Source organism: Taudactylus pleione, unplaced genomic scaffold (assembly GCF_031769625.1).
Source record: "Taudactylus pleione unplaced genomic scaffold, aTauple2 ptg000041l, whole genome shotgun sequence".
NCBI lineage: Eukaryota > Metazoa > Chordata > Amphibia > Anura > Myobatrachidae > Taudactylus > Taudactylus pleione.
In genome coordinates this window covers 16,397,972-16,410,223 of record NW_028284443.1, presented here as the reverse complement: position 1 = coordinate 16,410,223, position 12,252 = coordinate 16,397,972, and the positions used below count along the sequence as shown (strand labels likewise).

Here is a 12,252-nt window from a genome sequence, read left to right as displayed (position 1 = left end):
AGCGGCGGACCTAAGACACCACTGTTGTGCGTCTCAATACAAATCCCAGCAGCTGCGACATTTGCGACCTGGATTGCAGCAGCGACAGCTTTGGTGTCTATCTCTGAATAAGGCCCTGTGTAAGGTACTGTGGACCCCTAGTGGTGCTCTATGTATAAAGGATAATAATAATTGTAGCATGTTCATTGGGCTTTGTGAAACTTCAATGTGTAGGGCGGCAATACAAGGCATGATTATAATAATATACCAATGCTATAAACTCTCCTGCTGCACGAACACTGCAAAATCCCAGCTGAAGCTCCCAGCCATGGAAAATGCATCACATGCTGCCTAGAAGATCAGTGCATTTGGGTCTGAAGATGAATTAACCCTTAATTATAAAACAAGAAGGGGACAACATGAAAGAGAATATATAAATACATAATAAGTAGTCAGTATAGCTTTGTGACAATCACAAGACGCACCAAATATCTCAAACCCGGAAGCTTGGATATGTTATTTTACATAATAGAAAGATGAACTACAGTCTGAACAATAAATGGCATTTATAGCACAGTACACAGCCAGCTGCTCCCGGAGCTGTGACAAGTAGACAGGAATATCGGGCAGAGGAGGTGGGGTTACACAGGCTCCTGTATGCGACTACAAGCTAGTGAAATGGATGCAAACACAGTGAGAGGGGAGAGGTACTCACCCCTCCTAACTGTGCTTATTTCTCCTCATCCACCTGAAGCTGGGAGAGAATGTATGCTTAGTGTATGGATGCACATGTGCTAAGCAAACTGAAACAAAACTGAAGTTACACTGAGCGGCTGTAACCCCAGAGCTCTGTCTCCCCCAGCTGTATATTCCTGCTTCTTCCTGGAAAGATCGGCTGCTGCTGTGGATTCTATGCACTTGTTGCTGTCCCTCTGTCCAGCTCAGTGAGGATCGCTTTCCGAGGCTATGGATATCACACAGGCTTACTTATCTTATTGTGTGTGCTAAAACTGATCACTTTCTTCAGTCCCATAAAGGTACGTAGCTCTTCCAACTTAAAACATCAATTGAAATATATTGGTGCAGTTCCTGCTTGTCAGTCTGTTTGCACCTGGCCAAGTCATGCTAGTGTTTTTAATAGACCATTACAGGAAAATGATGGGTTACATAATTTTTCTATGGAAATCATTAATTGTGTTAAATGAATAAAACACGGATGGATCTCCTATAGTAAAGGAGCAGGCATAGGCATGTGTGATGAGCTTGCCACAGTCAGACTCAAGAGACAACGGATAGGTGACGGAAAACTGCAAGCAGCCAGAGCAGATCTCTCCCTGCTGCTGGTATAGCTCTGAGAGCTGCAGCTGAGGCAGCAACACATGGCATCCTTCTTCCTCTGCTTCTGCTGAACACTACAGACTGCACTCATTTGACACACGTGGAAATAGAAGGGGATTGTGATCTACAGACACAGACAGTATCTACAGTACATTCTTCTTGGTCAAACTTTTTATCTGCTAACAGATCAAACAAGTTCAATAAACTCTCAGCAACCTTTGTATTTATGTTAAGGCTCAGATAAGCCATTATAGGCAACCATAGTAAACATGGCAGCAGGAGTGGCGGCATGGCTGCCTTTTGCGCGAGCTGCTGCCATTGGCTGGATACCAGTGGCGTCAGATTCTATGCCTCCACCACCCCACTGTGAAAGAAAAAGGTCTCAGGACTTCTTGATTGTGCTGAATGTCAGTGGTACCCGCTTTCAAACTTGGCGAAACACACTAGAGCGCTACCCGGATACTTTGCTTGGCAGCACTGAGCGAGATTTTTTCTTTAATAAAGATACTGGAGAATATTTCTTTGATAGGGATCCGGATATTTTCCGCCATATTCTGAATTTTTATCGCACAGGTCGGCTTCACTACCCGCGACATGAATGTATTGCAGCATTTGATGAGGAGTTGGCTTTTTTTGGGGTTATGCCAGAGATTATTGGTGACTGCTGTTATGAGGAATACAGAGATAGGCGAAGGGAGAATGCAGAGAGACTACTGGATGATGCTGACAATGAGAACAAATCAGAGGGACCACTACCCCCAATGTCAGTGCGTCAGACAATGTGGCGAGCATTTGAAAACCCCCACACCAGTACTATAGCCTTGGTATTTTACTACGTAACTGGCTTCTTCATTGCTGTATCTGTCATTGCCAATGTGTTGGAGACAGTACCATGTGGTATGGGTCTAGGCTCTATGCTGGACTTGCCTTGTGGTGAGCGTTATGCTACGGCTTTTATCTGCCTGGATACAGCATGCGTCATGATCTTCACTGTGGAGTACTTACTGCGCTTGTTTGCTGCACCCAGTCGATATCGGTTTGTACGAAGTGTAATGAGTATTATCGATGTGGTGGCAATCATGCCCTATTACATTGCTCTTGTGATGACAAACAATGAGGACGTAAGTGGCGCATTTGTCACACTGAGGGTGTTCCGTGTGTTCCGGATCTTTAAATTTTCCCGACACTCACAGGGTCTACGGATCTTGGGATATACACTAAAGAGTTGTGCCTCGGAATTGGGATTTCTGCTATTCTCCCTTACCATGGCCATCATCATCTTTGCCACCGTAATGTTTTATGCTGAGAAGGGTTCTTTAAACAGCAAATTCACTAGTATACCAGCTGCCTTTTGGTACACCATTGTCACCATGACAACGCTGGGGTAAGTCTCACACTCTATTTAAGTGTGGTAACAGCTTAATAATATTTCATTATATCCTAAATGTTTTGTAGTTGCTAATTGGGTCATTATTGTTCCATGTTACGTTGTCTCACTACACATAGTAATAGCAATGTATAATATTTGCTCTTTGGTCTGTTATGCACACAATATGATCACAAGTCTCTATATTTCATATCAACCAATTATACCTAATTTCTCCATTTTATACCTAAACTGTCCTACACACACATATAGATGAAATGTTTAAAAAGTTATGTATTGTCCTACCATATATCAGAAAATTCTAAAGGTTATTACACTTACAAATCTAGCATGTTTTGACATTTAAAATAAGTAAAGGCTTGGGGGTATATTTATAAAAGTGTGGGTTCTTAGAAGTGGAGATGTTGCCCATAGCAACCAATCAGATTCTAGCTATTATCTTCTAGAAGGTGCTAGATAAATGTTAAGTAGAATTTAATTGGTTGCTATGGGCAACATCTCCACTTCTAAAAACCAGCACTTTAGTAAATGTACCTCTTAGTTTTTATTTTTAATTGTATTCATGCAATTCTTCTGTTATCACATGTGACCAAAATTATAAGCAAAAACCAGTGCAATAACTGCTGATTTGGTATGGTATGCTAAGTTAGACATACCAGTAGGTTATGTATTAAACAAACACAGACCTCTATGCTATATTTGGTATTGTAAAGTACTGTACATGTTGCTTAGTGATTTAGCATGCACTTTTAATTTTTTACTTCTTGTCTGAATTGCTGTCTAGAGTATGGTATTTTGTTGTGCTGCAGAGAAGAATGTACATTTAAAAATTTTAAAATGTTTGTGCTGGAAAGTCATTACAGAGCTTGAAAGTACTGTATATGCAAACACTACTCCCCCAGACAAACAGTTGCTCACCCATGTGCTTATCAACTACAATAATTTCTGGGGTGCAAATGCGTTCTATTCTTCTGTCCCAGCTTGCAAGCAGGAGATGCACTAAGCCTTGGAGAGTGATAAAGTGGAGAGTGATAAGTATCTAACTGTCATTTTACAGGCTGTGGGTGGGATGCATTCCTCCGGTCATCGCATGCATGCCGGCTTTGGTAACGCCGGTATGCATGTCTATCTCCGTAAAGGACCACTCTGTCGGTAAGAGCGGCCCTTTGCGTTGGAGGGACTTCCATGTCTATGACCCAGGAGCCCCTCCAGCGTCTTTCTGCACATGCACAGAAGGACGCACGCACTGCGGGGGGTGCCCGGAGGGATCCATTTGGCTTTTTCTATCAGCACTCTCCCGATAGAAGGGAAGGAAGATGGCATTACCCACCGCAACCAAGTCCCGGAGTACATCGCACTCCGGGGCTTGGTGCATATGAGAAATGCGGTCAACACCGCATTTTCGGGGTTTGACTGCATTTTTCCCCTTGATGCATCCCACACTAAGGCATAATGTACCAAACCTTGTGGAGTACATCCCGCAAGTCACCGCATACCTGCTGATCGCATATGTACTAACATATGCGATCAGTGCCGCAAAGAATAGCTCTTCCGATAAGAGCTGTCCTTTGTGATCAGCGCTGTGCCCTGGACTTCCAAGTTTATGACCCAGGAATCCATCTGCTCATGCGCAGACTGACATGCTGGGATCCCTCATTCCAGTGCGATGCGGTAGAAGCCCATAGGCTTCTATAGGGTAACGCCAGCAAAAGCTGGCATTATCCTCTGCATCGGAGACTGGCGGCCACCCGATAGTGCATATGGAAAATGCGGTAAAACCCCGATAACGGGGTTTTGTCCAAATTTCAATTTAATACATCCCGGCTCATGAGTTTGAAAAATGACAGTCAGGAGCTGATTGGTTGGTACTTTATCACTCTCCACCTTATCACTCTAGTGCATCTTCCCCATGTTAAAGATGAAAAAATTAGCATATAATACCAAACAATTGGTCTTATACAGATGTGTCCATAGACATCTTTGGTGCAGTCGCACAAAGAGACTCTCTTGGCGGGCCAGGTCCCATGAGACTGCTAGTGCCAGGTTTCTTTTTTGCATGTTTTTTTGCCAAAAATGTGATGTGCCTAGGACGCACCAGCAGACTGTGATGATTAATTTGATATGTAATGCAACATTTGTATATCTGTATATGAAGTGATATAATGTAGCAGCAGCTTTTTTAATTCCAAGTTCAGTTGTGCATCATATACACACTAAGATATACAAGTGTTGCATATCAAATTAATCAGCACAGTCTACTGGTGCGTACTAGTCACATCACATTGTGACTTAGAGGCATTTTAGATGCATTTTCGGCAAAAAAGCAACTTGAAGCTAGAAGAGTTGCACGGAACCTGGCAGCTCACTCACACCTGGCATATCGCGCTTCATGTCGTATTGAGGCTAGATTTATGAGGACACATCTGTAGGCGCTGTGGTAAAAATGAACCTGGAGTCACTTATGAATTCTCTTCATAAGCGCGCTGTCCCACAGTCTGACGTCAGAGCTGGCACTGCTGTATGATAAGTCTCAGCATTCTCAGGTGTTTTAATCAATTTATTTGCAAAAATACTTTCATCCAATTATTTTCATTTAACTCATATTAACCAATTAGAGGTGGGAAAAGAGCCCTAGGGCTTCATTTGTGAAGCAGCAGCTTTTGTAAGCCGATGCTTCTCAGTAGGTTGCAGGTGGAAATTTAAAACGGCACCCGTAGTCAGTGTAAAACCCAGTATGTTTTACACTGACTGTGGGTGGCGGTTTAAATTTTCACCTGCAACCCGCCAGAAAGCAGCGAGATGTTATTATAGCAGGAGGGACCCCAATTTGTTCCTACTATAATGGCACCAACCTAGTGCTGGCATCAGCAGATTTGTGTAGCCATTCACTCTACCTTCTCCTGGTTTTGGTCAATAACTGCCTAGGCTATTAGAGCTATTGCTGCATGTACTGTTGGGAAGGGGAGAGTGTACATTTCTTTTTATTACAATTAGTTAATAAAAAAGTACAACATTTAGGAGTCAGACATCATCATCAACTTAATAATGATAACACCTATAGTCTATACCAAATGGCATACTTAAATCATACCAAACACTTTGAGTGGGGCTGATGTTGAGTTGAAAGTACAATGATTGGACATGCCCGAGAACTTATTGCATGCAAGTACTGGCAGTGCAGAGTCATACGCATATCGATCGCATCTACACTTATGAATAAAGAGGCATAACTGGGTTGTAACAGGGCATACTCACCTAGGCAAAGCTCACTCATGGCATGTCAATGGAAGTGCAAACCACGCAGAACTAAACATAACCTTAAATACACGCCCATCTTTTGCACTTACTATACTGTATGGGGGTGCAAGTGTGAGCTGATGATGATGACTAGTAGCCAAGTATATACATAGGGGGCAGACACACCAGGAGATGCGTACAACTCTGCATACAGTATGGGACAAAATCAAAATTTTTTCTATCCACGCAGTTCAACAGCAACATACGCCTAATTTACTTCCAACTCAGCATCTGCCCTTTAACTCAAACAAATGCATTGTATCCAAGCTTGCATATATTTACAGATACAATTTATGCTTACATGTAAATTGCTTCCAACTGTATATCTGCCTTTTTGGGCCAGATTCTGTGTTGGGAGTAAAGTAAAAAAGAGCATCTAATACCCCTTTTACACCGGAGCTAAAACCCGGGTTATTGCAGGGTTAACCCGGGCAGCTCCTTGGTGTAAAAGGGGTGAGGGTTGGATCGCCGGGTCGAGAGACCCGGCAATCCAACCCAGGTAAATAGCAGAGTTTAACACGGGAGTAACCCGTGAAATCCTGCTGTGTGTATGGCGCACTCCGGGTCTTGATGACCTGCAGTGCGCCGCAAGCCGGTTGATTGGTCCGGCTTCAGTGGCGCTTGGAGATGACATCATCTCCAAGCGTCCACTTTCACGCCGGAAAAGCCGAGTCTATGCAGACCCGAATGCGGTGTGAGCAGCGCCGACTCTGGAATATCCAGAGTCGGCGCCGGCTAAATTACGGGTCTGATCCGGATGGGAACCCTGTTCCAACTCCGGGCCAGACCCGAAATTTTGGTGGAAAAGGGGTATAACTGTGCACTTGGCAAAACCATATTGCACTGCAGGTGATATTTAGATGTGAGAGGGTGTGTCCAAACTCAAATCTAAATTGCAGTGTAAAAATAAAGCTGTCCAGCATTTGTGGGCTACATGCAAAAGCAGCCAGTATTTACCCTGCATGCAAAGATAATAAATCTCCACCCCTTGCAGTGCAAAATGGCTTGTCCATGTACCCAGTTACTTGCTCTTTTTTGCTTTACTCTCAACTTACTGTAGATCCAGGATCTTTGTGCTTTTGGATCAGTGGGTGGCTGGTGACTTCTATGGAAAATGATAGTCATTTGCCTTGTTGCGCCATTTAGCGGTTTGCCATTCAGAAGCAGATATTCACACTTTGGACATACTGTTTGTGATTAAGGTGCACAATCCACATAAAACCGCGAATACAGGAAAAATAATAGAATGAAATCAGCATTTGTCCTTACTTATAGCATGATTCTACGACTTCTCAGAACTTTTCTGTAGACCACTAGAGAGAGACAATGCTCTACTATGTATGATTATAGTAAAACAGGAATATAGCTTCATTTTCTTTTTCATTTAATAAACAGCTAAATAGTGTTCTACACCAATAATAGGTAGTGTCACATAGTTTATAATGCTACAGTATGTCTGTAAATATTCTCACTGATCTCTCCAGCTGCACAGGCACTGTAAAATCACAGCCAAAGCTCACAGCTACCAGCAACATTCATTACACGCCCCGTGGAAGATCAGTGCACTTGGGCAGCCTGAAGAAGGATTAACCCTAGATTCTAGGGGACAACATTAATGTAGATATATAAATACATAATAAGGAGGTGATTTAATGTGGTAACAATTAACATACACACTAGGGTGGTATATTTACTAAAGTGCGGATTTACAAAATTGGAGATGTTGCCCATAGCAACCAGATTCTACTTATCATTTATCTAGTACCATCTAAAAAAATGATAGCTAGAATCTGATGGGTTGCTATGGGCAACATCTCCACTTTTGTAAACCCGCACTTTAGTAAATATACCCCTATATCTCACACCTGGAAGCTTGGATTATTTCAAAAGAAACATAATCTATATCTTTCTCTCTATGTATATTTGCTTTAAGGCTGCCAGGGATCTCTTGTTCTCCATGTTAAATGCTTTAATCTACTTTTTACAATATTTATTGCCTTGCAAACGCAGCAGCTGCAAGGTAAGTCTGGTCGATGTTTACAGAGTGTGCAGTGTGGGTCCCCTTTGACTCAGGGGCACATGTGTACTGAACACCCTGCACCCGTTATAGCAGTGATTCCCAACCTCGGTCCTCAAGGCACACCAACAGTCCTGGTTTTAGTGATATCCATGCTTGAGCACAGATTGTTAAATCAAAGTAACTGAAGTACTAATTAAGTCACCTGTACTCAAGTATGGCTATACTTAAAACCTGGACTGTTAGTGTGCCTTGAGGACCGTGGCTGCGAATCCCTGCATTATAGATACACCCCTGGTACTTTTAGCATGACCTGTTTTTTTCCTACAGTAGGTTTGGGCTGCGGTCAGTCCACATGCTAAACAGCCTAGGACTCCTGTCATTGGTATCCAGTCATAATGTCAATAGCCAAATGTCAACATGTGCTAAAAGTCGATATGATCAGAATGTCGACACAGTCAACATGTCGACATACACAGATGTTGATATGGTCTAAATGTCGCTGTGTTCATTGTGTCGACATTTTACATGTTGACAGTCAGAATGTCGACATTACATTTCAGTGCTATATTTAGATTTAGGGTTGGGTTTGCGGTTATGCTTAAATAGTAAAACAAATGTTATGTCGGCATTCTGACTGTTGACATGTAAAATGTCAACACAATGAACATGTCAACACTTTGACAGTGTTGAAATTCTGACTGTTGATATTCAGAACATGTTGACAGTTTTGTGTCAACATATTATACCACACCTCTGTCATTAAAGCTATGCAATGCTATAGTGGCACCAACAATGACTGCCATATTCTAGTGCTGGTATCTGCCTTTCTGGGGGAACCCACACCATCCAGAACATAGTTATTCCTAATTTCAACTGACTGACAGTCTGTATTTGAGGCGGACAATTCACAGAAAGCCGTAAATGCAGGAAAGTAATGGAGACTGCATCTTAAATCTGTCACATAGAGGCACATGAATGATAAAGTGGAGAGTGATAAAGTACCAACCAATCAGCTCCTAGCTGTCAGTTTACAGTGTTTGAAAAATGACAGTTAGGAGCTGATTGGTTGCTACTTTATCACTTTCCACTTTATCACTCTCCCAGTATATTTCCTTATTTGTAGCATGGACTTCTGAAAACTTCACCATTCTGTAGACCACTAGAGAGAGACAAAATACTCTACAAGACATGGTTAGTATATTAGTAATATAGCTGTACTCTACTTTTTGTTTAATAAAGGGTTAATCCATGCTCTGCACCAATAATAGATGTCACATACTTTACAATGCGATCTCCGTGTACGTCCTCCCTGATCACCCAGCTGAACGGACACTGCAACATCCCAGCTAGCTCCAGACGGGTGGGGATATCCATCACACGCTGCCTGGAAGATCAGTGCATTTAGCCGGCCTGAAGGAGGAGTAACCCTACATACTCAAACAAGTAGGGGATACCATTAATGCGGATATATGAATACATAATAAGGAGTCAGCTTGCTATGGTGACAATCATCAGATATATCTATCACACCCGGATGCTTAGATACATGACTGCAATAGCAACATGAACTACAAACTACACGATAATGATCATTTTTCATTATAGCACAGTACACAGCCAGCTGTTCCCGGAGCTGTGACAAGTAGACAGGAATATCGGGCAGAGGAGGTGGGGCTACACAGGCTCCTGTATGCGACTACAAGCTAGTGAAATGGATGCAAACACAGTGAGAGGGGAGAGGTACTCACCCCTCCTAACTGTGCTTATTTCTCCTCATCCACCTGAAGCTGGGAGAGAATGTATGCTTAGTGTATGGATGCACATGTGCTAAGCAAACTGAAACAAAACTGAAGTTACACTGAGCGGCTGTAACCCCAGAGCTCTGTCTCCCCCAGCTGTATATTCCTGCTTCTTCCTGGAAAGATCGGCTGCTGCTGTGGATTTTATGCACTTGTTGCTGTCCCTCTGTCCAGCTCAGTGAGGATCGCTTTCCGAGGCTATGGATATCACACAGGCTTACTTATTGTGTGTGCTAAGATCGATCTGCACATGCTTGATGTTATTTACCACTTTCTTCAGTCCCATAAAGGTACGTAGTTCTTCTGCCTAAGACATCAATTGAAATATATTGGTGCAGTTCCTGCTTGTCAGTCTGTTTGCACCTGGCCAAGTCATGCTAGTGTTTTTAACAGAACATTACAGGAAAATGATGAGTTCCATAATTTTTCTATGGAACTCAGTCATACTGTGAATAAAACACGGATGGATCTCCTATAGTAAAAGAGCAGGCATAGGCATGTGTGATGTGATTGCCACAGTCAGACTCAAGAGACAACGGATAGGTGACGGAAAACTGCAAGCAGCCAGAGCAGATCTCTCCCTGCTGCTGGTATAGCTCTGAGAGCTGCAGCTGAGGCAGCAACACATGGCATCCTTCTTCCTCTGCTTCTGCTGAACACTACAGACTGCACTCATTTGACACACGTGGAAATAGAAGGGGATTGTGATCTACAGACACAGACAGTATCTACAGTACATTCTTCTTGGTCAAACTTTTTATCTGCTAACAGATCAAACAAGTTCAATAAACTCTCAGCAACCTTTGTATTTATGTTAAGGCTCAGATAAGCCATTATAGGCAACCATAGTAAACATGGCAGCAGGAGTGGCGGCATGGCTGCCTTTTGCGCGAGCTGCTGCCATTGGCTGGATACCAGTGGCATCAGATTCTATGCCTCCACCACCCCAATGTGAAAAAAAAAGGTCTCAGGACTCCTTGATTGTGCTGAATGTCAGTGGTACCCGCTTTCAAACTTGGCGAAACACACTAGAGCGCTACCCGGATACTTTGCTTGGCAGCACTGAGCGAGATTTTTTCTTTAATCAAGATACTGGAGAATATTTCTTTGATAGGGATCCGGATATTTTCCGCCATATTCTGAATTTTTATCGCACAGGTCGGCTTCACTACCCGCGACATGAATGTATTGCAGCATTTGATGAGGAGTTGGCTTTTTTTGGGGTTATGCCAGAGATTATTGGTGACTGTTGTTATGAGGAATACAGAGATAGGCGAAGGGAGAATGCAGAGAGACTACTGGATGATGCTGACAATGAGAACAAATCAGAGGGACCACTACCCCCAATGTCAGTGCGTCAGACAATGTGGCGAGCATTTGAAAACCCCCACACCAGTACTATAGCCTTGGTATTTTACTACGTAACTGGCTTCTTCATTGCTGTATCTGTCATTGCCAATGTGTTGGAGACAGTACCATGTGGTATGGGTCTAGGCTCTATGCTGGACTTGCCTTGTGGTGAGCGTTATGCTACGGCTTTTATCTGCCTGGATACAGCATGCGTCATGATCTTCACTGTGGAGTACTTACTGCGCTTGTTTGCTGCACCCAGTCGATATCGGTTTGTACGAAGTGTAATGAGTATTATCGATGTGGTGGCAATCATGCCCTATTACATTGCTCTTGTGATGACAAACAATGAGGACGTAAGTGGCGCATTTGTCACACTGAGGGTGTTCCGTGTGTTCCGGATCTTTAAATTTTCCCGACACTCACAGGGTCTACGGATCTTGGGATATACACTAAAGAGTTGTGCCTCGGAATTGGGATTTCTGCTATTCTCCCTTACCATGGCCATCATCATCTTTGCCACCGTAATGTTTTATGCTGAGAAGGGTTCTTTAAACAGCAAATTCACTAGTATACCAGCTGCCTTTTGGTACACCATTGTCACCATGACAACGCTGGGGTAAGTCTCACACTCTATTTAAGTGTGGTAACAGCTTAATAATATTTCATTATATGCTAAACTGTTTTTGTAACTAAATATTTAGGTCTTGTTAATTGAGTTATCATCGTTCCATGCTACATTATGTTGTTTCTATACACATAGCAAAAGCAAATAATTCGTTATACAGGTTGAGTCTCCCATATCCCGAAATGCTCGGGACCAGGAGCATTTCGGGTTTTGGATTATTACGGTTTTCAGAATACCTGAGGGAGAGCACAGCGGGAGGCCTGGTGTGTGCTGCGGGTGGGTCCGGAAGGTGTCGCGCGGGTGCTGTGGATGTTGCGGTGGTCCGGCGGGTGGAGCAGGTGTCGTGAGGGGTCCGGCGAGTGAGGCGGAAGGGTCCGGCGGGTAAGGTGAAAGGGTGCAGCGGGTGCGGCGGGTGTCACGAGGGGACCGGCGGGTGACGCAGAAGGGTCCGGCG

At 43.3% G+C, this 12,252-nt stretch overlaps 2 protein-coding genes across 5 annotated transcripts in view; both read left to right on the top strand.

The window, feature by feature from the left end:
• Positions 1 to 1,586: 1,586 nt before the first annotated feature.
• On the top strand, positions 1,587 to 2,705 carry LOC148538000 (A-type voltage-gated potassium channel KCND2-like). The gene has a single exon (XM_088456195.1). It carries the CDS (start codon positions 1,587 to 1,589, stop codon positions 2,703 to 2,705), a length of 1,119 nt encoding a protein of 372 aa, XP_088312321.1.
• A 7,969-nt stretch (positions 2,706 to 10,674) lies between these two features.
• The window catches only part of KCND2 (potassium voltage-gated channel subfamily D member 2), a 456,159-nt gene continuing 454,581 nt past the window's right edge, over positions 10,675 to 12,252 (top strand). For all 4 annotated transcript variants that reach the window (XM_088456173.1, XM_088456155.1, XM_088456182.1 and 1 more), the window contains exon 1: positions 10,675 to 11,789. In XM_088456173.1, the coding sequence (XP_088312299.1) occupies positions 10,675 to 11,789 (1,115 nt within the window). The remainder of the gene's footprint in view (positions 11,790 to 12,252) is intronic.